The sequence below is a fragment of the Geotrypetes seraphini genome, chromosome 13, assembly GCF_902459505.1.
Source record: "Geotrypetes seraphini chromosome 13, aGeoSer1.1, whole genome shotgun sequence".
Taxonomy (NCBI): Eukaryota; Metazoa; Chordata; class Amphibia; order Gymnophiona; family Dermophiidae; genus Geotrypetes; species Geotrypetes seraphini.
Genome location: NC_047096.1, coordinates 13,966,585 through 13,992,717, shown reverse-complemented (window position 1 = coordinate 13,992,717; position 26,133 = coordinate 13,966,585). Strand labels below are relative to the sequence as shown.

The 26,133-nt window shown below is 42.3% G+C and overlaps 1 protein-coding gene across 1 annotated transcript in view; it reads left to right on the top strand.

The window, feature by feature from the left end:
* ANKS1A (ankyrin repeat and sterile alpha motif domain containing 1A) overlaps window positions 1-26,133 on the top strand; it is a 198,023-nt gene that overhangs the window by 134,091 nt on the left and 37,799 nt on the right. The window contains 1 exon segment of the mRNA XM_033917877.1: window positions 15,957-16,063. Within this exon segment, the coding sequence (XP_033773768.1) occupies window positions 15,957-16,063 (107 nt within the window).

The window sequence follows — 26,133 nt, the reverse complement described above, 5'->3', positions numbered from 1 at the left end:
GCAAATAAGTTACAATTCCTAGTTACCCTCATGGGGTTATATAGCACAAAATGAGATAGCAGGTAGGTAGGTACCAATCCCCAAACTAACTTAAAACAAAGGCATGAAAATTTAAACATTACTTTTTCATGCCTTTGTTTTAAGTTACTTTGGGGATTGGCACCTACCTACCTGCTATCTCATTTTGTGCTATATAATAACCCCATGAGGGCAACTAGGAATTATAACTTATTATGAAGGACTGCTGTCTCACACACGGTCAGGTCAGTTGAGATATATATCACTGCTAATTTAAAAAGAAAAAAAAGGGGGAAATAAAACCTCAAGTCAATTTATATTATCTAATGTTCAACTACCTTGATAAGATAAGCTTGGGAAATGTAGGAAAAAAGAAGTGCTTACAGCTAAAACCCTAAGGGCTCCTTTTACTAAGCTGTGCTAGCGGTTTTAGCGCGCGCTACAATGCCTCGCACGCTAGACGCTAACGCCTCCATTGAGCTGGCGTTAGTTTCTCCACATAGCGCGGGAGTTAGCGCGCGTTAATGTAATGTAATGTAATTTATTTCTTATATACCGCTAAACTCCGTTAGGATTCTAAGCGGTTTACAGAAAAAAAACAGACAATAGGGTGCATTAAAATTATAAGTAAAATATAAGTAAAATAGGTACTTAGATATTCCCTTACTGTCCCAAAGGCTCACAATCTAACTAAAGTACCTAGAAAAATGACAATTAGTAGATAATGAAAAAATTAAAATAGAGATAGATGAGAAAAAATAAGAAAATAAACATTCTAATAAGACTACAATGGTCTAAAGGACTTTGAAAGGTTGAAAAAAGAGGGGAGATAGGAAATAGAAGCAGGAGGGAGAACCTTTGAAACTATAGAATTCTTGGGAAATTTAAATGAAATTTAAATAATAAAGTAGGAAACAAAAACCAAGTGGCAAAACAATGAATGAGATTTAAAAATAAAATATCATAAACTAAAAAAGAAAGTGAAAAAATAAGAAACAAACAGTCAAGACTGAAGTCCAGCTTGAAATGACTTCACTGCTTTGGCTGCGAAACTTCTCCAGATGTCATCCGATCCTTGTCAGCAAACCGGAAGCCCCAAATCCAGTGTCTCCAGTCATCACAAGCTAAAAACGCAACCGCAGCTTAGTAAAAGGAGCCCTAAGTTTCATTTGTAGGAACTGTCTTCCTTCTCTGCTGAGTCAATTTAGATATAGCAGGAAAAATCAATAATTTTATTATTTTTCAAAAATAAGCCTTAAGAACTGTCACCTTATCTGTCTCATTTGTAAAAATGACAAACCAAAGTCACCTTTGTAGAAATCAAATCCTGAGAAGATTCTAAGAAATCTGTTAAGTTTGTAATAGAAGGATTTTTTCAATTTGGGAGACTTTAGTTAGGTCATTTACAACTGCAGTTATATCGTGCAATTTTGAAGCAAGAACATAAGAATTGTCCATTGTGCCCAGCAGTCCACTCAGGCGGCGGCTCTTGGTCAAAGACCAGCGCCCTAACTGAGACTAGCCCTACCTGTGTACGTTCTGGTTCAGTAGGAACTAGTCTAACTTTGTCTTGAATCCCTGGAGGGTATTTTCCCCTACAACAGACTCCGGAAGAGCGTTCCAGTTTTCTACAACTCTCTGAGTGAAGAAGAACTTCCTTACGTTCGTATGGAATCTATCCCCTTTCAATTTTAGAGAGTGCCCCCTCGTTCTCCCTACCTTGGAGAGGGTGAACAGCCTCTCCTTATATACTAAGTCTATTCCCTTCAGTACCTTTTTTTTTTATATATTCGTTATTCATTTTCAAATCTTGCAACAAGTGTACAATATTCAATCAATTAATTTGTACAAAATCACTTGACATTCTTAACATTATTATTAAATTTATATAAAAGAGACCCCACCCACACCCAGCCCATTCATCAGGAACAAACCCATTAAAATACAAGACATACCTCCCCAATCCCACACTAAAAATATTCCTATGTAATAAAAAAAAGGTGTCCAAGGTATCTAATCATTAGAATATGTAATCAATGGCCCCCAAATCTTTTTAAAACTATTGTAATTACCTTGCTGTATAGCAAGCATTCTCTCCATTTTATAAATATGACAAACTGAATTCCACCAAAAGGTATAATTAAGTTTAGTATAATCCTTCCAATTTCCAGTAATATGTTGAATGGCAACCCCTGTCAGTATAAGCAAAAGCTTATTGTTATTTGTTAAAATTTGACTCTTGAATCTCATAGATGTACCAAATAAAATAGTATCATATGAAAGGGCAACATGATTTTCTAACATTGAATTAATTTGGGGCCAAATTAACTTCCAAAAGGCATTGACAAAGGGACAGAAAAAAAGCATCTAAATTACAGTGCCAGCATCTATTAGACCTAGAGCTGTCTAACTTTTGTAAGCGAACTGGGGTCCAAAAAGCTCTATGTAACAAAAAGAACCAAGTTTGTCTCATGCTGACCTTGTAATTTTTAAACTCCAAGACCAAAGTCATGGCCATTGAGAAGCAGAAATTTGGTGCTTGATCTCAATGCTCCAAATATCCCTAAGACCAGTTTTTTGTTTTTTATTCAAATATCCATACAACAATTTATACCACTGTGCGGCTTGGTGTCCCTTCAGTACCTTGAATGTTTCAATCATGTCCCCTCTCAATCTCCTCTGTTCAAGGGAGAAAAAGCCCATTTTCTCTAATCTTTCACTATACGGCAACTCCTCCAGCCCCCTAACCATCTTAGTTGCTCTTCTCTGGACCCTTTTGAGTAGTACCGTGTCCTTCTTCATATACGGCGACCAGTGCTGGACGCAGTACTCCAGGTGAGGGCGCACCATGGCCTGGAACAGTGGCATGATAACCTACTCCTATCTGTTCGTGATCCCCTTCTTTATCATTCCTCATTAGAAAGCTGCAGTACATCACGGATATAATACTGCAATAGTAGAAAAGGAGAAATAAGGTGTGTTTTAGTACTAGATTCCCCACTTGTGAAACCTAAGGACTTAAGATTGGGGATACAGTTTTTGGATGTCATCGCCTGTCCATCTGGACTACCAACCTGAGGGACGATTCCCAGTCTTGCATTGTTCACTGATCACTTGCTTTGCTTCAGTTTTGTGTGCTGGAGAACAACTTGGCTTCACTCCACCATCTTTCATGATGATGTCACTTCCTCTGCCAATCTTAGTTTGCAGCAGGTTTTTGTTCTACTTCCTTTTTGCTGAAAAGAAATGGCTTCTGTATTCACATCCATAATTCCTGTTTGCTGCTTCCCTCTGAGTTATCTAATTTTCCGCCTTGACTCCTTTCTACATTCAGCCCTGTCCATAGAGATGGGAGAACAGTATCACCCCCCCTCCCACCCTCAACTGCTTTTATTTTTTTTTTTTTTTTTTTTTTATTTTAGAAATTTTTGCATTATTTAACAAGCATATCATCTTGTACAGAAAGTGCAATTAAGAAAACATAATATTAAACACAACATTAAAAAAAAATACTTTCTATCCAAAAAAGAAGAAATAACTCTCAACTTAATCGCACACTAGTCCTCAAAATTAGGATCCAAGACTTAAGAAACGGAGTGATTTAAGGATACAAAATAACAACTAAAGGAAATCACATTATCTGATACTGAAAAGGAGCTAATTATTCCTTGGACGCTGATTTTCCTTCATTCCCAAGGCGCTTCGTGGAGAGGAAGGCTGTCAAATGAGCTGGTTCAAAGAACACATATTTCAAAGTATGATACCTTACTACACATTTACAAGGATATCTAAGGAAAAATAAACCCCCAATCTGGGTCACACCAGGTTTCAACATTAGAAATTCCCTTCTTCTCTTTTGAGTCTCCTTAGAGACATCCGGAAAAATTTGAATATGAAAACCCAGGAAGTCTGTGGTTCTATTTTTAAAGAAAAGTTTAAGGATCCAGTCTTTATCTGGAGCCAGAACTACAGTCAGTAGGAGAGTGGCTGGAATAGCCACTTCTCTGTCCGACTGCTCTAATAAAGCAGATACATCCACAGAACTTTCCTGGGATTTTCCAATTACGTCTTTCTTCTGAGCATCCTGAGTCTTTATAGGTAAATAATATACTCTTATCAATGGAGGTAATGAATTCTCAGGAATTTTTAATATTTCCAGAAAGTAACGCTTTATCATGTCTCTTGGGGAAATTGAAGAGACCTTTGGAAAATTAATTAAACGCAAATTATTAATCCGGGAATTGTTTTCAAGTGCTTCCAATTTTCTCCTCATTATCAAGTTATCTTTTACCAATAAGTCATGATTACTTTTTATCATTTTTATGTCCTTCTTATCTTCTTGGGTATCAGATTTCAATATTTCTATATCTTCTTTCAAATTCTTAATAACTTCTTTCTGGTCTTTAAGTTCTTTATCTAAGTTTTTAAACTGCTTTTATGAGGAACACAGAACAGCACTATTTTAATCTTTTACAGATTGGGTTGCAATAAACTATGGACCTGTTATCTATATGTTGCTCTCATTTTTTCCCTAATTTGGTTTTTTTTTTTGGGGGGGGGGAGTAGGGATAAAGGCTGCTCATTTAGTATAAATAGAGCTGCTTTTTCTAAATCAGGCTTTTTCAATTATACTATAAATGCTTGACTATATTGTTGTTTCTGATGGAGCCACATTCATATTCTGGTAAGCAATGAAAAACTAACCACATGCACCAGACATATTAGCATTAATAACTCTTATCTGGCAGCACTTTGCAGGATGGCAGAGCTGAATGTGGCTGCCGGGCACACCTTGCACTGCTTATCATGGTGACGAATCTCTGCTGCCTGAGCTGTATCCATTTTACTTAGCCCAGTTCCTATCTTTTTTTTGCAAAGTGCAGTGTAACATGGCAGTGCATTTGATTGATTATAACATTAATGAAGTAGCAGATCACACTGGGGGAGGGAGAAAGATTGCTTAAAGGATAGGAACTGGGACCGAGACATCATAGGGAGACCAGCATTAATCTATTTAAACAACTGCATTTCTCTTCTACATTCTGTGCAATCCAATTCGAGGTGGCCTTGCACTGCTCAGTGCTTTTTTGTATTTGTGTTTGGAGGGAGTGGCGAGCGTTTGCTCAGGATTTCATATTACACTGCAGTTCATTTTAAGGATCAGCATTTATAATGCCCTTTGCCACATGGGTCTTCCTCTTCGCCATGCTCCGTAAATATCAGTTCCAAGACAATTTGTTTTAGAAAGAATAAATTGTAGTATCCGTTTTGTTGGATGAGCTCAGTATGTTGTGACTAGCTTTAGAAAATTTCACAGACCTGAGGATGGGAGCATAGAACTTAAAAGCTAGTCACAAATGTATTAAGTTTATTTACTTTTTTATTTGGTTTTTTAGCCTGTCCTCCCAAAGGAGCTCAGAACATGTTACAGTCAGGTACTCAAGCATTTTCCCTCTCTGTCCCAGTGGGCTCACAATCTATATCTAAATGTGTCTGGGACAGTGGAGGATTAAGTGACTTGCCCAGGGTCACAAGGAGCAGCATGGGGTTTGAACCCACAACCTCAGGGTACTGAAGCTGTAACTCTTACCCCTTTGCCAGTACAAATTTATCACCTGCAACATATTTGTTGGCCATTGTTTCTAAATATTCTAATGGACTTAATGCATTAGCTACTTATTTTTATTCTACAATATGAGTGAAGACAACTCTGCTTTTGTAGGGGTGATTAATATATTTGAATACATGCAGTAAAATAAGGTTAAAATTGTTTAAAGCAGTGGTATCTTCTGCTTATCGTCAAATATATTTTATTGAGCAGTAAGAGAAACACCAATCCAAAACAAGGCAAAGAGCAACAAGGCAGCTCAAAATTTCACACCAGAAACCAACAAACCCACCCCACTAACCCTCCCCATGACCCATTCCTCCCCCCACCCACTCTCACTGATGCAAAATAAATAAAATAAAAAAGGGGAAAAGGAATACTACAAGAAATACACATGTCAAGGGGCTAGCAGTTCAAAAGGCGGCTACGGGCCACTGGAGACAACGTGGTCCAGAAAGGCTCCCAAATGCATTGGAAGGCTCGTCCGGGCAAGGAAGAGATGTCTTGAACTCCTCTCCGTTCCCAGGAAAGCAACGTAATCATGTGACAACGCCAAAGGGAATAATCAGGCGCCTCCGCTTCCATCCACTTGAGCAAAATGCATTTGATAGCAATCACTGCCGTCCAACGCAGGAAGGCGGAGGCCCCAGGCCTACGAGGATGGAAGTGGAGGGAGGCTCCAAATAACATCAAGGCAGATCGCTGAACTGTGGTATCTTCTGCTTATGAAGAAGTTATATTTGAAGTATAGAACATCTTTTATTCAGAGATCAGGAGATTTGGAGCTGGATGCTGGTGCAGGCTTGGAGTTTCTATGGGAAATGGGAGGATCCGTAGGGACTTTCGGAGCATGAAACATCATTTAGCCTAGAAATGAGGTTTCCTTTGTTGCAGGCCTGGCTGTGTAGCTCTCTAGTTGATCTGGGTGATGTCATTAGAGCACAAACAATGCGAGAGAATGAGATTGTTGCAGGAGATGAAGCATCAGGCTCCCAGCAGCATGGAGTAACAAGCAGTGAAGTCATTGAATTGCTAGGCCAGGGGTGTCAAAGTCCCTCCTCGAGGGCCGGAATCCAGTCGGGTTTTCTGGATTTCCCCAATGAATATGCATTGAAAGCAGTGCATGCAAATAGATCTCATGCAGATTCATTGGGGAAATCCTGAAAACCCGACTGGATTCTGGCCCTCGAGGACCGACTTTGACACCTGTGTGCTAGGCCCTACAGAGGAAGGGACAGAGAGAAAGAGTCCAATCCCAGCTACATACTTCAGCGGCTTATGCTGTGAAGGCTAGCATCGCTGAAGTCTCAGGTTTGCCTTCAACCCAGTTTGTGCTAGACCACTGGCCCAGCCTGTTAGTAACATTGGATACTACTTAGGAGGCAAATTCTAACTTGAGAGAGGAATCATCCGCAAAGAGGCAAATCTTATCTCACAGCCCTTCAGCAATAAAAATATTAAGAACAGAACCTTGAGGCACAGCACTGGTAACATCCCTTTCCTTAGAGTGATTCCATTGATCCCTACCCTCTGTCGTCTTCCACTTAACTACCGTAGTTTCTGACCCAGCTTTTATTGACGCTAAGGTGAGGCACATTCTCTTCCTTTAGTGGTAGTAACGGATTCATGACACTTATTAAGGAATGTTACCTGAACCTTGAATAATTACCCATCACTTTTTCTTTTAAGTTCATTATGGATATTTCCTAGAATAGAGACTTCGAGTCCCTTTGCTTATGGTCTTATTTAACTCAGTGATTGATTTTCTTATTTGCTGTGTGATCATTTGTTTTCTTTGTGCTGTTTTGTTTTGTTTTTTTCTAACTTGCTTAACTTTTCTAAACCAATATTTTCTGACTAAAAAATTAAAGAGAAAAGAAATAAAGAACATCTGTTGGAAGATTGCGAATAAAAAGTTGCTAATCACATCAAGGAATTCAGGTGACATTGCAATTCCTCAGTAGAGCAATACAGACAGTCCCTGGATTAAGAACGTATGACACACCAATAAAATAGAATACAAATTAGAAGAAAATCAGTCCATACCAGAGGGCTCGTCACCACATGCGTGAGGGACGAGAAACCATACAGAACAAAATAGTAAGAGTCAGTCTCCTAACCAGGCAGGTAAGAAAGCTGCAAGGCAGCGCAGAACAGTGAGTGATCCAATCCCCCAATTCCTTATTTTTCTTTGCTTTATATCCCCAATCCTCACTGGCCTGCTTATTGGTGTGTTCTGCTGAGTTTCGGTTTGCCTGTTCCCTGATTTCTTCAATAAAAATTATCTCCCTCCCCCCCCAAAAAAAAAGAACGTATGACTTATGTCGGACTTGTACTTATGAACTGGGGTCCTTCTTCTCCCTTCCTGTGCCAACTCACCTCCTTTCCTGTCCCAGTGTGCCCCTCTTCCTCCCTTCCATGTCCCAATGTGCCTCTCATCATCCTTCCCTCTTTCGGTTCTGTGCCCCAAATTTGTGCCTCCCTTCCGCGGGTGCTTACCTCCTTTGGCTGGCTCCCTCCTCCCAGCCTCACTTCTCTTCACAAAGCTGTTAGCAGCAGCTCCTGCACGCTGCCCGTGGCTGACCCGGAAACCTTCCCTCTGACGTCAGAGGGAGGAAGAGGGGCATGTTGGCACAGAAAGTGAGAATCGGGGTCACATTGGGACCCAAACTTCAGACAAAGGATGGAAGGAAGGGGTGGGGAGCAAAAACTTGGGATACAGAATGGAGAGAGGGAGGGGTGCATGAACTTGGAAGAATGGAGGGATTGAGAAAGAGATTCTTAGGTAGGGGAGAGAATAGAAAGGGAGAATTGATGGGCATGGGTGTCTGAGTGAGAGGGAAAGAGAGATGGTGGACATGGGGAATTGAAGAAGGAGAGGAGAATTGTTGGGTATAGGGAAGGAGAAAGAAATATTGGATATGGCGGTGGGAGAGGCATGAGATACAGATGCATGGGGAAGAGGGAGGAATGGTGGAGAGGGAACGGTGGGATGGATGAAGAATAAAAGTAAGTGCAAACCTCCTATCTTTTCTTTCTATTTAAACTACAGTACTTTATTTTGAGGACTGTTTCTTTAATGTTTAATGATTTTATAGTTAGCTTTTGTACTGTGCAGGATTCAAGTTACATACACATTAAACTTAAGAACAGTTTTAAAAACGGAACACGTTCTTAACCCGGGGACTGCCTTTACTCAAAGTGCTAGATCTAACTTAGATCACAAACTAGAATTCCCAATTTGTCTATGAGAGAGATTTGAATAACACTAGAATGCAATTTCATGACAAATATGATGCAGAATATGCAGTTCGCCTTTAGGCTGTAGCTCCCGGCCTTGAAACATCTATTTTCTTAGTTTGTTTTTGAGCCTCTCCTATCAATAGTTCAAGATATAAAGTTGCCTGAAGCTTAAAACATAAAGACCAACCTGTTGTTCTGATCATTGCCGTGTAGGATGCCCAGATCCATTTCCCAAATCCATCTTAGGATGGCAAGAGCTGTGGAGGAACAGAGTCCCAATTATCATAAAACAGCAGCATCTGTCGCTGCTGTTTCAGCACAAACACGAACAGGGTGCTGCAGGGAAGGGAGACAACATTTTTTGGCCTGCTGCCATCACTGTGGTTTGTGGGCAGGAGAGCTGAAACACATCTTAAGCGAGTCTACGGTTTGATTGTTTTTGCACCTGTCTCCCTTAATGAGTTTTCTTCTTGTCACTTTCTTGTCTGCTTCTTTCCTAAAGAGCACAAATCTACTGTATTAGGCCTCTGTCTAGAAGAGGACTGACAAGGTGCCTCTTCTGTTAACACATTTATATTTTACTAGTCTTTAAGCCCGTTACATTAACGGGTGCTAGAATAGATGTGTCTGTCTGTGTGTGTTTCTTTATCTCTCTCTCTCTCTTTGGCCGCTGTCTCCCCCCCCCCCCCTGAGCAAAGCTGTCTGCCCCCAGGACACACCTCCCCCCCAAAGCAGGCCCCTTTCCCTAACTGTCTCTTCATGGCCCTCTTCTGTCTCTCGTCTCCACCCCCCCCCCCTGAGCAAAGCTGTCTGTCCCCAGCACACCCCTCCCCCCAAAGCAGCCCCCTTTCCCTTTCCCCCTGGCTCCCGGTATTGATTCCCTTCTTACCCTCCCAACATCCAGGCGTCTTCTGGCCTGCTCCTCTTCACCAAAGCAGCCTGCGATCGTGGTGGCCGGCTTTAGTGAACCTCGCAGGCTGCTCTCCAACTCGGTAGCACGTTCCCTCTGACGCGATCCCGTGCGTCAGAGGGAGCGTGCTACTGAAGCTGGAGAGCGGCCTGCGAAGTTCTTTAAAGCCGGCCACGATCGCAGGCTGCTCTGAAGAGGAGGATCAGCAGCGGCGAGTGAGGGCGGGAGGTGACACGGCAACTCTTTCTTCTGCACGGAGATGGAGAGCGGCTTGCCAGGTTCGCTACAGCGGCTGGCGAACCTCAGCAGGCCGCTTTGAAGAGGAGCGGGAGGGAGGAGTCGCTGGTGTCTTCTGCACAATCACCCGCAGGCGCCGTGAGGACTGGCACAGAAGCACACCTCACGGCGCCAGCGCTCACGAATTTTCAAGAGCGCATGCGCCTCTAGCATTTTATTATTATTGATTCCCTGCAGTAAAGGTGGATAGTTGTGTAGGCTGCACATGAGTGCTGCACTGCTCTCAGAAACCAGGGCACACCATCTTTTCAGTTTATCTTTAGACAAGAAACTCAGTGTGTGATCTGAAGTACTGTCACCTATTAGGTGTGTGAAACAGAGGAATGTGGATCTAACACACCTTACAGTACAAATTACTTCAGAAGCATTTGTATGGGAGACCACACTCTCCCCTATATTCCCCCCCACAGGAAATTGTTTACCTGACGCAGACATCAAGATTAGGTACTTCAAGCATTTTCCCTATCTGTCCCAATGGGCTCACATTCTTTCTAATGTACCTGGGGCAGTGGAGGATTAAGTGATTTGCCCAGGATCACAAGTTGCAATGTGGGTGTTATTTTGAAATGTTTACCCCTATGATGACTGTACAGTTTAGTTATCTTAAAATACTAAAAGGAATCGACTCGGACAAGAGGTCATGGACTGAAACTGAAGGGAGACAGGACTAGGACAAATGTCAGAAAATACTATTTCACACAGCGAGTGGTGGACGCCTGGAACGCTCTCCCGGAAGAGGTTGTGGCGGAAACTACCATTCTAGGATTTAAGGGCAAGTTGGACGCACATCTTCTTGCAAGACACATTGAGGGATACGAGTGACCAAGGTCCTCGTCGGGGAACACCTAGCTGAGCCTCCGCGGGTGCGGACCACCAGACTAGATGGACCCACGGTCTGATCCGGTGCGGGCATTTCTTATCTTCTTATTAATCAGACACACAAGTGGGGTGGTATCATTATACAGTGCCAGGACAGAGCTCAAACTAGTGTAGACTTCTGAATAAGCTTTTCAAAAAGTAATGCACCTCTCAAGAGGTGGAAGAGATTGTGTGCTAGGATAATCCTAACACCCCACTTCCACTGTAACAGTAACAGTTCATGATACTTTACCCCACTTTACTCCTCAAAAGTCTTCTACGAGGGTAAATCAAAAAGAAATGGCTTTAATAGAAGTAACTGTGAGCAAATGGAACATATCACTTTTTCCCATAGTCCCTATGCAAGATGACACATTTGTTGTGTCATTCAGCTAGCTTTTGCATTCCTGCAGAGAATAAATTTTTTGGCTGCTCCCGAAGCCAGGTGAGCACTGCTTCCTTTATTTCATCTTGCTTTGTTTTATAATAATAACTTTATATTAATAACTTTATTTTTCAATACTGCCATAATCAAAATGATTATTATAATAAATAAATTTAATAATAATATTAAATTTAAGGATGTGTGGGGGACCATTATTAAATTATTATAATGAATAATTTACACTTTTCCAAATTTTAATGCACATGTGGATTTGGGGTGGGGGGGGATTCTTGGTTTTCCAATATTAATATATATATGAATGCTATAAGATATTATTTTCATGTGGTATATTTTAGTTGTATATGAATTTGGGAGGGGGGTGGGGGTTAAATCTTCTTGTTGTAGGATATTGTAGATTTTCAAGTGATGTTGTACTATAATTGTTTGATATTTACTGTACACTTGATGTAAGTTATAAAATGAATAAAGAAATAAAAAAATAAAAAAATAAAAAGACTTCTAAGTGGTTTACATTAAAAGAAGGCTGGACAATCGACGAAGGAGAGAAATGTTACATAAGAAATAGGAGTTGCGTGAGGAATTACATCAGGTTTGCCAAGGGGAAATATCATAGTGAGAAAAGGTCATCTGTTTAGGCGATGAATTTGTCAAATAGAACGGTTTTAATTGATTTTTGGAATGCGCCATAGGTCTGCCTGGCTCTATTTATGTAGTTTCCCAGCCAAGATTGCTGTCTGCTTGCTTGGAACATGAAGGTTCTGTTCAGAAAGGATTTGTATTTGCAGCCTGTGATCTTTGGGTATGTAAAGATGTTTCTGTTTCTGGTTGTTCGTGTAGGGTTGTGTAGCATGAAGTGTGGTAGCAGGTAGGACGGTGCTAGTCCCCAGACCTGTTTGAAACAGATACATACAAACTTGAACAGTATTCGCGCCTCCACTGGCAACCAGTGTAATTTTTTGTAGTAGGGGCTAATATGGTCTTTTTTTCCTCAGTCCGATGATTAAACGAACTGCAGTGCTTTGCACTATTCTTAATTTTTGTACTGTTTTTTTTGGGATACCCAGATAGACGATGTTGCAGTAATCCAGGATAGATAGGATTAGCGACTACACCAGTAATCTAAAGGATGTTGTGTCAAATAATTTTTTAATAGTCCTTACTTTCCACAGCGTGTAAAAACATTTCTTCACCAGTAAGTTTGTGTGGTCAGCCATGGTTAAGTGTGTGTCTAGTATGATACCCAGTATTTTTATGGTTTTGGAGATTGGGTATTCATGGTCATTTATTTTTAGTGATGTTCTGGTTATTATGCTCTCCGGGTTGCAGTAATGCACCCATGTCTCGTCACCGGTGACAATTCTCTCTAGAATACTCAGATCTTCTTCATACCATCTCGAGAACTGGGTCGCAACCTCCACACATTTGCTTGGGCATGAGCTGTGGGAACCCATCTTGTGCCGACTTTCCTGTATCCCAAGTCATCATGCATTGTGTTAAATGCAGATCCATAGCTGATATCCAAACAGTCTTCTCTAATCAAGGCATCCGCTATGTCAATGTGCTCTTGTGTGTACAATGTTCATGAGCGACCAGAACGACCATTCGTCGGTTACACCTGTTCTTCCCACTTTAAACCTTTTCACCCACTCAAGCCTTTTGTTGATTCATGGTGGTATGTCCATACTGAGTCAATATCTAACAGTGAATTTCCACAGGTTTCATTCCCTCTGCCCTAAGAAAGTGCACTACTGCACATTGTTCTTCAATGGTACAATCTTGCAATGGAGCAACCATGTTTCTGACCTCATGGTTGCCACATGATTAAAGGCCGAGCATTGCACTGTGCGTGGATTAGAGGTCTGCACGGGAACGGGGATAGCAGGAATCCCCCCTAACCCACGGAATTCCCACGGGGACCCCTCTCTGGCCCACGGGACTCCCACGGGGACCCCCCTCTAACCAACGGGACTCCCACGGGGATGGAAGGCTTTGGAAGCAGGGTTCGTCCATATAATATAATGGACACGTCAGCCTTAGTAAAAGAGGGGGTTTGTAAGTTAATTACCTGAACAGAAAACAAAAAAAGGGTTCCACCAAAGAGATTCCACAAGGAAAACAGCAAAAGAAACTGTGGAATTGATGATCCTGTCAGAAGTAATTGCTGCTTTTTGTGGGGACGGGCGGGGATGGGTGGGGACGGAGAGGATCCTGATGGGGATGGGTGGGGATGGAGAGGATCCTGGCGGGGACGGGTGGGGATGGAGAGGATCCTGGCGAGGACGGGTGGGATTTTTGCCCCTGTGCAACTCTCTAGCGTGGACTAACTATCTGTTGCATTTTGCTAGCTCGATTCTAGCTATCGGGGGAGAGTGTGGTGCTGTGGTTAAAGCTACAGCCTCAGCACCCTGGGGTTGTGGGTTCAAACCCACGCTGCACCTTGTAACCCTGGGCAAGTCACTTAATCCCCCCATTGCCCCAGGTACACTAGATAGATTGTGAGCCCACTGAGACAGACGGGGAAAAATGCTTGAGTACCTGAATAAATGAATGGAAACCGTTCAGAGCTCTACTGGAAGAATGATATAGAAACTTGAATAATTGAATAAATAAATAATTTAACAATTGCATTTGTTTGATTCGCTGTCGTAGAAACAAAACCGAAACCTGCAGCATCCTCTGTACTTAACTTACCCCTCTTAACTGAGTCCTCCAGCTGATCAGAGAGGTTGTAATTTCAGCCTTGACAGGCTCTTTCTTTTTTTTTTTTTTTGTTTTGATCTCACTATGCTGAGATCTGAGCACTGCTGTATTGCTGGGAGGGGAGGGACTATGGCAGAAGAGGAGCAAGCGTGGAGATTACTGGCTGCAGACAAAGCTTCCTGCTGCAGCTCTGTGCTAGGACAGACCAGCATCGCTCTAAGCGTACAGCTGCCTCGATATGACCTCAGTGTGTCTCGGTTTAGCTATAGATTGCGTTTGACAGGAAGGGGATGCACAGAAGATTCCCTAAGATATTCAGACACCAATTACTTCTCTAGTACTGTGTGATCGCAATGGACGAGAGAAGAGGGGAGGGCAGGACTGGATACCCTTTTCTCTGGCACTTTACCTGGGGATGCATACTGCTCAGCTCTGAGAAGAACAGAAACCTCAAATGGGCGTCCTCTGTCCAGATCATTTAAAGAAGGCAACATTGCTTGTATGGTCATTGCTTTTGGGTATCCATGAAAGACTGACTAGCATGTCTGCTAGTCTAATGAGATGTACTCTGTGTATTATCCAGCTGAAAATCTTTGTGTACTGAATACACAGAGAGCAGAACTTTTTTGGTTATAGCATATATCTTGAGTCCTGGAAATGTAAAATCAGGTGTATAGCAGATAGTTTTTTGTCAACTGTGCTGTATAGGAAAAGTGGCTAATGCACAAGAGCGAATTTGCCCCTGGAATCTACAGAGCACATGTGGACAGTATACTACTTGTAGCAACGTGAAGAACTGAGAAGTTGTTTGGGGGGGGGGGGGTCTGTGATGGCAAGAAACTGAGCACTTTCAATCAGATTTAGAAAGCCATAGAGCAGTGTCTGAATTTTACAGAGGATAAAGAAAATAAACGCAAGAGGAGGAAAGAACTGAGGTGGGGTGAAGAGAAAATACATCTGGAGAAAACATGCCATGTTTTAAGTAGCATTCCCAGTACAGTGGGATCCTGTGGGTTGGACTGGCACTGCATTGTCCTATTTCCAAATGTGCCACAGAACCACAGTTTGGAATGCATGAACTCTGATGTACTTTTTGAAGGTATCGGCTAACCTTCTGCAAAGTAGCGACAGATAGATGCCAGTACCAGATAGGAAAAATATATTGAAAATTACATAACTAATTCTTCTTCTTTCAAGTTAGTGTTCACTGTTGACTGTCTTGCATGTTCTCCTGTAAGATGATGGATTTTCCGTGGACGGCCTCTGTTTTCATCCCGACTGTGTTTTACCCTTGTGTCATTTTGAACATTCATGCTCTCTGTGTTTGAATGTCCCAAGCTGTGCATGAGGATTTGCCTCCTCTCTGAAGGATTCCTGCCGCCAGAGCCATTGTCTGAGCTGCATTCTTGAGTTTGCATGGACAAAGGAATCAGCTGATTGTACTCACCCTTTTGTACTGCAGTCCTTTTGCGTCTCTTCTATATTGCTGTCCTTGCTGATTTGAATGCCTTGGTTGTGGAAAGTTATTACCCCCTCCTCTGAGACCATGAATCTGTCAGGAGGCTTCTAGTGGGGGTTGGGCTTATTTGAGTCCTTTACCAGAAGCTTAATGAATATAAGCGTCCTTGACTTTGGTCCCTTAAAATAGAAATGAAAAAATCTTGCTGCCTTAAGTTTGAGTATTACTAAGCCATGAATTCATAGAACCAAGTTGTGGATGGTGTTTGAAATCTTCACTTCTCATTCATGGTTTAAGGGATCTGTGCTTAATGCTTCCTTGTCCCTCATTGACATTGTAACGTGCTTTATGGTAATAGCTATGATGTGGCAATGCCACCTGTCTTCCTCTGAGTGCCGCTGCTACCGCCTTAACGGTTTTTCCCTTTTCAAGCGTCTGCCGATTCCTCTCTCATCAGGTTCGCGGATGTTGGACCAGAGCGTTGGAGAGTGGTTGGAGTCCTTGGGCCTGCAGCAGTACGAGAGAAAATTACTTCTGAATGGCTTTGATGATGTGCGTTTTTTGGTGAGTGACACAAATGTGTTTAGGGCTTTGTTTTTTTAATCCTGTTTGTCTAATGACTAATAGTTGTAAACTAAGGAAGAGGTTGTAGATGTGAGACCTGTAGTTTGATTTCTATCTCACCCCTTTGTTCTCTTGGGTCACTCTTTTACTCCTGACACTGTCAGTTTACTTGACATACTCCATTACAGTGGCATAGCAAGGGTGGAAGGCGCCCCCCGTGCCCTCCTTTTCACCCCTCCTCACATGCCCTCCTTTCCGCCCCTCCTTCTGTGCAACCACCACCACCCTGTCCGCCCCCCCTGCTTCTTCTGTGCCCCATGCCACACTTGCGCCATCCCTTCCCATCCCTGTACCTCTAAATCTTTGCCAGCAGTTTTTCTGCCTGCTGCTCACGCTGGCTTTCCCTTTGATGTCACTTCCTGGTCCGTGACCCAGAAGTGATTTCAGAGGGAGCTAGGCCTCCGTGAAGAACAGGCTAGAGTAGTTGCTCGTGCTGGCAAAAATTTTAAAGAGGTATGAGGTGGGGAAGGCTTGGGGAGGCAGAGAGGTGCTGGCACCCCCGGGGCAGTCCACCCCACCCTTACTATGCCACTGCTGCATTATGCTATTTGTATTATTTAGAGGGTTACTTTAGCATCAGCATGTAAGAAAATTCATCCCTTGTACGTGAGATGAAGTCAGAATGCTGTGTATTAGATGAGGTGGAAGGGTTTGAGAAGTTGTTCTTATACCTAAGGAACTGTCCTAGACGTGTTATTAGAAGAGAACAGGAGGATGAGCTCAAATTCCGATCCCTGTAACTTTCCAAAGAAAAGAGAAATGAAAGCATCTTTGAATATTCTCTGCCAGTCAGTTTTTCTGTTCATTTTGTCTTTTCTCCCCTCCTCCTGATTGTCATTTCTGTTTCTCTCTCTGCCGGGGCCCAGCTCTACTAGTGAGTAATTGTGTATTTCTTGCCCCACTGACTTATATAAATGAGACCTCACTGTGAGTCTGCTCGTGGCCCTTTATCCCAAGCTACCTTTGCCTTTCACTTTCTTGACACTTCAGTGCAAAGGGGGGAGGGAACCCAGGTTTACCAAGGCCACCTAAAATGTGAGTTGCAAAACCAGGAGTTAGTATCCTATGAGATTTCAAGTTTATTTAATTTTAATATACCGACCATCGACTTGCACCTGGCCGGTTTACAGTGCTAAAAATGAAAGGTTAAAATAAATTATTATAGGGGGAGGGGAAATGTGAACATTAATCTAATCTAATCTAATCTAAACCTTAAGTTTATATACCGCATAAGTGGACAAATTACAGATACGAACATGAGCTTGAGGGTGAAGGGGGAGGGGAAAGTTAATAATTACATCATTAAAAACAAATTAAAAAAAGGGAAGGATATGACATCAGGAAAGGGGATCACTTCTTAAAAGCGGTTCATATTTATTTTGCTAACTGTTGGAAGGAAATATTTAGATGCTATGGTATGCGTCTTGGAATAAGAAAGTTTTTAGTTTAATCTTAAATTTGTCGAGTGAATTTTTGAGGCGGAGTTGAGGTGGCATAGCGTTCCATAAAGTTGGAGCGACAACGGAAAAATTAGTTTTTCTAGTGTAGTAGAATTCTTTGATGGAAGGTCTGGTCAGTAAATTCTGATCAGTCGATCTAAGGGTCTGGGGAGGGCAAAAAGGGATGATGAGTTTATCAAGAAAAGATGGAAGATGCGATTTTGATTTTGAAGACCAGTTTTAAAGGTGAGACAGTGGGTAATGTTTGCTTTCTTACCCCTAGATCAAACTACCTCTGTAACAGAAATGTGCATTTAGTCTTACAGAGATGGTTTGCAGAAGCTTTCCAGATTTTGAAATCCAATCTAAAATCTATCAGTCTCCTCTTAATTTTCAGACTATCTGATATAGGGGCTCATAATGTTAAGCATTCAACTTTCCTATGACTTCAGATATGGTGATATCTGCTCTACTGCTTTTCTAAGGCTAGGTAGCTGGAATTTCACTGAACCATAAGGCGAAGTATTTGAGAAAGTACGTACTGACAGATGGGGGGGGTGAAAATAATTACATTTTTATCTAGCAAAATAAACCAAAAGCTAAGGAAAAAGACCTGTTAACACTGGCCTGATGTCTAATGCTGAGCTTTTCCTTCATTACCTCAATTACAGTTGGTGGAAAATTTGAGCAGCCTGCTACTGTTTGATTTCACACAATTGAAGATCAGCTTGCTCATTTTCAGCAAACACTGATGGCACAGAATACCTTCTTAGTCTTATTTCTGAGCTGACGAAGTAGCCTAGGTTGACTAGGGAAGCCAGGGTTCAAATCCTGAAGACACGCCTTCTGACATTGGGCAAGTCATTTCACCTTCTCGTACCTCAGGTACAGACAGCCTTAGGCCCACATTTACTAATGAGTTAACACATTAATGCTCATTAATGTGATTGTAGAAGAAGCATTGTGGGTTAATCAGGAAAGAGGGAATGGAACATCTGGTTACACTGGTGTGGTGTGATGATACATATACAGACTTCCTTCACAGGCAGAAGTTAAGAGATTTCATTGAACACATTCATTATATTGCTGTGAAAAGTGATTTCAGTCTGCCAGATGTTGGTTGAAATATCCCTACTGTGGTGTTGTCTAGAAGTAGGAAGATTTTGGATTCTCTACAGGGGAGCTGTTATGGCCACTGGTAATGGAATCCACGCAAGAAGGGGCCTTACTGGACCTAGTATTAATGAATGGAGAGTGTTGCTTATTTTTTAGTAGGTGATCATCTTGTATCCAGTGACCACTGTATGGTGTGATTCAATATTAGGACATTACATGGAGAGTGTTTATTCAAAATTGAGGGTCCTGCACTTAAAACTGTCAAGATGGGGGATACGTCAAGGAGGAGTCAGCTAGATGGAAATATCTGGAGGAAGCAGAAAAGCAATGGGCAAAAGTGAAAGGAGGAACTTAAGGTCAAGAAATCTTTAAAAAAGAAAAATCGGGGAGGGGGGGGGTGTCACGTGATGACGCTTAGTGGAGGCTTCTCGCCCGAGCTCCGTTTCTCACCTGCTTATAACTTCTTTTTTGGCCATATTGCAGCACTAACCTGGCCCCTATCTACAGATCACCTGTTTTCTAACAAGGTCCTGGTACTACCGGTTGTGAGCATTCTGCGATCGCGTAGCCGAAGGCCCTGGGATATGCCATCTAAGGTTTTGCGGCTGACCAAGTTTAAACAGACCACACGGAGGTGGTGGAGGAGACACCTGCGAGAACCACAGACACATTGCAAGAAGAGACGTGAGAGAACTCACCAAATGTTAATCAGCGCTGATCGATGACAAATTTTCCAAATTTCAGGTCTCCATGGACAAAATAAAGGATTGCGTGGAGCACCAAGGATCGTAGCTTCCACTCCTTGAATAGTGGGTGTCGGCACAAGAGGACCATGCTAGCCAAGCCGCAGCCAGAATCCAGGTGTTGGAGACTGAATGTTAAACATTTCTCGCTCACCTGGAGGACCTGGAGAATCGGGGGCAAAGAAACAACTTGCACCACTGATCGAACAATAGCTACCTGAATGTGTGGCCAGGACTTGGCAAGCGGCTGCGCTGTGGTGGTGTGGATTCACTGGATCGGAGCTGCAAGGCCGGGTAATTCAAAGCCACGTCCAGTCATAGCTCGCTTCTTGAATGCAGCAGTTAAAAACAAGATCATGGCACTATATTGCAAGTTCAGACCTCTGGAACACGAGGGCGCCAAACTCATGTTGATCAATGACTACTCCACTGCCATTGCTGGCCACCAGAAGGCATTGGCCCCTTATTGCTCTGACCTGCGCAATCGGGTTATCTGCTTTGTGGTCCTTTTTATGGCCCGAGTGTGAATCCATACTGAGTCTGGCACCCGGCTTTGTGACACGCTGGAGGACCTAAACTCCTTCATGGATGATCTGCTGGGTGCCCCCATGCGTTGAGACCTTTGGCACTGGGCTCCCTTACGGTGCTCAGGACTGCGCCTGTATCTGGTAGAGTGACACCTTATTAGGGCATTTGAGTTCTTACTTGTTTCCCACCATGCTAGTTTCTTTATCAGTGAATAGGAGGCCTGACCAGGGTTTCTGTCCTTGGATTACCATGTGTCCTGAGGGCCCTTTCAAGAACATGACTGCTTCACATGGCATGGTCCCTTTCATATTATTTTATCTTGCCTCAGGTTATTTCACTTTCTTGTATGTTCTTTACCTACAATGTGGTTAAGCTTAAGAACCGCTTCACTGTTTGCTCAGGCACAAGCTGTGCCACAGAGCAGGTGGTACAGTGTTTCTGGATTGTACAGCACCTAGGCATATCACACCTTAGGACTGTATTTTGTTCCATGGCTTGCTAAATTCTTGCATTGTTGCTAAGTGGGGGGAGGAGGGGGCAGCAGGGCACAAGGGGAATGTTTTTTATCTATTGCTTATTGGGATGGTTGGGAGGGAGGGATGTGACTGTATTGGAGGGGGGTGCAGAAGAGTTGCAAGTGGGGGGGATGTGAAAGATGGTTGGGAGTGAGTTATGACTGGGTGGTGGAAGATGTGTGCAGCTGGGGGGAAGGGAGTCATCTTCATGTGGGCTGCTCTTCTAAATGTAATGGTTATCTGGTGGGGCCTAGCTGAGGGCTCCACGGGGTTTTCTCTTCTCACTCTGCTTATCGGATATGTGTCTATATTCTTAGTTAGATCATGGCTGAGATCACATTCATTACTCTAAATGTAGCTGGCATCAACTCCCCTGTTAAGAGGTCCAAAGTCCTGTCTTATTTGAGTAAGGAACGAGCCCAAGTGGCATTTCTACAAGAGACACACCTCATGGTCTCCTAGGTAGGGATTTAGCTTATGCCTCATACAATTCTTGTCAACAGGGGGGGGTCACTATCTTAAATCATAAGGTCATGGCTTTCATGACCCATAAGACAGTACAAGACCCTTAGGGATGCTATGTACTCTTGAAGGGGTCTAGTGAAAACTTGAAGAATGATCTGGACTTTGGCAGCTAAGATTTGATGTAAAAAAAATGCAGGGTTCATACAAAATCCCAAGGGAATGGTAGAATAGAAGAAGTTCTTTGTAGACAAGAGCAGGACCGGAGGCTGGTCATATCTGATGAAAAGGTGATACTGAAAGTTAGATGGATGCTTGGGTGTATAGGGAGAGCCAGCAGAAAAAAAAGAGGTGACAGTGGTTCTTTGTAAATTTATGATGAGGCCTCATATGGAATATTTTGTGGAATTCTGGAGACTATACCTTCAAAAAATATAAGCATGATGGAGTTAGCCTTGAGGGAGGGAACTAAAATGGTCACTTGTCTTTGTCATAAAGTATATGGGGACAGACTTAAAAATCTCAGTATACAAAATGGGGGGATCATTGCTAGGGGTAAGCAACCTTGAAAGAGACTTGGGGGTGATGGTGGACACAACATTGAAAGCATCGGCACAGTGTGCGACAGCCTCAAAGAAAGCGAACAGAATGTTGGGTATCATTAAAAAGGGTATCACGACCAGGACGAAGGACGTCATCATGCCGCTGTATCGTGCAATGGTATGCCCACATCTGGAGTACTGTGTCCAGTACTGGTCGCCGTACCTCAAGAAGGACATGGCAGTACTTGAGGGAGTTCAGAGAAGATCAACTAAACTGATCAAAGGTATGGAAAATTTTTCATACGCTGTCAGGTTGGAAATGCTGGGGCTATTCTCCCTAGAAAAGCGGAGACTTAGAGGAGACATGATAGAAACCTTCAAAATCCTGAAGGGCATAGAAAAGGTAGACAGGGACAGATTCTTCAGACTGTGGGGAACCACAAGTACAAGGGGGCACTCGAAGAAATTGAAAGGGGACAGGTTTAGAACAAACTCTAGGAAGTTCTTTTTTACCCAGAGGGTGGTGGACACATGGAACGTGCTTGCAGAGGTTGTGGTAGGCCAGAGCACGCTACAAGGGTTCAAGGAAGGTTTAGATAGGTTCCTAAAGGATAAGGAGATTGAGGGATACAGAAAGAAGTAGAGGTAGGTTATAGGAATAGTCGGGGACCACTTCACAGGTCATAGGCCTGATGGGCTGCCGCGGGAGCGGACCGCTGGGCGCGATGGACCTCTGGTCTGACCCAGTGGAGGCAACTTCTTATGTTCTTATGTATTTTGGAAGAAAGATGGGAGAGGGGGAGATATACCGCAGAGGTATTTAAATATTTGTATTATCAATGCACAGGAGGCATTTGATTGACAGAAGTTGTGGTACAATTGGGCATTGGATGAAGGTGAAAGGGGATAAGCTTGGGAGTAATCTAAGGAAATACTTCTTTAATCAAAGGGAAATGCATGTGTGGAATGGCCTCCAGCAAAGGTGATGAAGATGAGGACTGTATCTGAATTCAAGAAAACCTGGGACAAGCACAGAAAATTTTTAAGGGATTGTAGAGCTTAGTAATTTTATGGATGGGCCATATGGTCTTTCTCTGCCATTCTTTCATTTCTTTCTATGTATGTTACCTTGTCTATGTATATCAAACATGAAAGAGCTTGTCCTTATATATTGAAGGAAGTCAAACAAGGAAATCAACAAAATAAATAGCCAAAAGTAAAACAAAATCTATAATATCAACTAAAGAGTTCTTTTCAAATAAAGAATATATACAAAATATATTGATATGTGCTTATAAAATGTAAAAATACCATTCTCTCAAAGCAAATTTGTAGACATGCTGTCTTCAGGTCTAGTCCTCACACTTGATGTGTGTAAATTGTCATAAACAAAAATCCAAAATGCCTTTCCATAAATTTTAAATATCATCAAACGTTATGTTACTGATCTTAATCATATTCACTGTCAACCTCCAACATGAACCATGTTTCACAATAACCTTATTCAGGGAGGCTTTAATGCACAGCAAGAAAAGGAGATGCAACTTTGGAAACATTTAATGGCATGTTTCCTGGTACTTAAAAAAGGTTGATGATTTTTTTTTTTAGTTGGTTCTCTTTTCATGATTTAGTTCAGTGATTCCCAACCCTGTCCTGGAGGACCACCAACCAGTCGGGTTTTCAGGATATGCATGGAGCAGATTTGCATGCCTGGCACCTCTGTTATATGCAGACTGGCCTGGTGATCCCCCAGGACAGGGTTGGGAACCACTGGTTTAGTTTACAATTTTAATATCAAAACAAAGGAAATGATTTTTTGTTGTTGTTGTTTTTAAAGCACAAAAGAGAAAACAGAACTCTGTGTGGTACCTGAAATGTTCAGCTATCAAAGGTTTACTCAGTATGCCAGATATGTAAACCCAACTTAAATTGGTCCTGGCTAGGTTGTTTTGCCTTAGCTAAGGATATCTTCCAGCTGTCAGAAGTACCCACTTACACATCTGCAGGATATCATGCCTAGATTTGTTTGTCTTCTATAATCATCTACCATTCTGGTAACTACAAACGCACAGCTCTCTTTCTGTGAACGTTTATCCAAATCGCCAAGTCCTCTTTTGACACTGTTTGCTATATGTGTCAAGCATGTGAAATTCTGCCACTGTATGTATGTGTCTATTTCTTTGGATTTAGCTAACACCTTTTCATTGGTAGCTCAGGGCAAGTTGCAATCAAGTCCAATAGATTTTTCTACCGTGCTTCTGGTAGGTTATTCCAGGAATCTACCACTCTTTAGAGTCTTTCTAGGCAGCTGGGGTGCAAGGCAGTTTCTCCTCTTCTCCTGCTTTATTCTCAGCCCTTTTCATGTAATTGAAGTAGATTGCAGGAGATTTGCCTGGAGCATTGACATTAATCTGATGAGAAGCACAGGGTGGTGTCATGTGCAATTAGCTAATGTCTTACAAGGGCTCTGTGTACTGTGGCCTCTCTGGATGAATCCCAGATGTGCCATGGCCATGGAAGGATGCAGCAAGTGATACTGGAGCCCTTCCTGGGTTTGTGCTTAGTGGATGAAAATATTGTGCATAGAAAGGGATAAGAGGTTGTATGGATTTTCTGTTTGTGTTTGTTCATTGGGATTTATTACCTGCCTTTATGATGAGATTCACCCAAAGTGACGATGTATTTGAACTTTCAGACCTGTAGCCTAAACAGGAACGGTCATGTTTTTTTCCACACTTCAGCTAACCTGTGGTAATCTACAGAGATGGATAAACACAAGTAATCTTTGCAGTAGTAGATTTGTTATATCAGCATATTTGTGTAGATTTAGTTTTATCAGAAGACTCCACTGTTTCACTAGCCTCTGCCAAGACCTGTCTTAGGTTGCATTGTCAGTTTGAAAGCACCGGCTGGTGGATATGTCCTGGTTTCTTCATAAGAGTCCCTTAACATGCCAGGATTCAGACTTTTACAGCAGCACAGTGAAAGGTTTGTGAGGTTTAATGGCTATGAGGACTGACAGGTACATATTGCTTTGAACTCTGCGGAAGCTGAAAGCTTACAATAAATGGATCATATATCTTCTAGGATATCTCTTCAATGCTTTTTGTTCTTCTGATGTAGATGGAGAAATCTATAGTAGATTGTTTTTAAATACAGCACAGTGGTTATTCTAAAAAATGTAACTCCTTCTCCCTCTCTGGTTATTCTAGTCCTCTAAATTTTCTCTTCATTTTGCCTCTTCCCTCCACTGGAGTTCCTTTCTACCCTAACTCTTGTTAACCGTGTCGAGCTTTACGAATGTAGAGATGATGCGGTATACAAACCTAAGGTTTAGATTAGATTAGATTAGTGTGATAAATTTTAATATAACCATCAAACTATCTCAAATAAATTAGGTTTTGCCTCCGCTGAATTTGATCACAAGAGTTTGAATAAAAATGTACAAACGTAAGGAAGTTCTTCTTCACCCAGAGAGTGGTGGAGGTCTGGAACATTCTCCCAGAGGCTGTTATAGGGGAAAGAACCCTTCAGGGATTCAAGACAAGGTTGGATAAGTTCCTACTGGAACAGAACATACGCAAGTAAGGCTAGACTCAAATAGGGCACTGGTCTTTGACCTAAGGGCCGCCGCGTGAGCGGACTGCTGGGCACGATGAACCACTGGTCTGACCCAGCAGCGGCATATCTTATGTTTGCAAGCTGTGCCAAAACTGGCAGATGAGAGGGGTTCATGGAAAGCACTCAGTCTCTGTCCCCTTGTTTTGCACAGTAGGTTGGAGTGTTCATTCCAGGAAAGTTATTACTGTCCTACTTTGACCAAAAGAGCGAGTAGCACAGTAGGCATGTATGCTCAGCAAATGAAGGTTGATGTATAGCTTTCTAAAGCTACTCCCCCCTGCTCCATGAAATCTGAAATTAACATGCATCAGTCTCATTTTGACTTAATTAGTTTTTCTTACTGCTTGCCAGCAACTGCAGAATGAAGGCAGGCTTGGCAATTTCACTGGGGGAGAAGAAAACATTAGCTGCCGCTTTTATGGTATTTTTAATATCCTTCAGTCCTCTGAACAGTAGATGATTGAAAATGAAGTATTCTTCCAGCTGCCAATCTCACTCCGGCCTGCAGAGAATAAAAAAAGAGCCTTCACATTCCTGGTTGTGTTGGCTGCTTCTGTATTTTTATCTCTCTCCTCCATCTCCTCTTGCTCCATTTTTCGTCTTTGTTCTTCCTTATTCATCCGCAATTTCCTTCGTACATTTCTTCACTCTCCATTTCCTTCTGATCTTTCCCAGCTCTTTTCTTATTCTCCCTTTCTCCATCTTTCTACTACTACTACAAATTATTTCTATAGCGCTACCAGACGCACGCAGCGCTGTACAGAGTCACAAAGAGTAAGAAAACTTGATCTGTTTCTATCCTTTCTTCCTTTCATTTTTCATCCTTATGGCTTTTATCTCTAATCTTTCTGTCTTGCTTCACTCTCACCCCCCAATTTTCGTTCACGCATTGTCTCGGCACATCAACTTTCCATTCCCCCCCCCATTCCTAAGCCTTCATTTTCCTGATTAATGTAAGAGTGAGGCAGAGGAGCTCAAGGGGGTAATTTTTGCCTTTTTTTTTTTGTTGTGTGTAAAGGCTATTTTACACTTGGAGATGTTCGG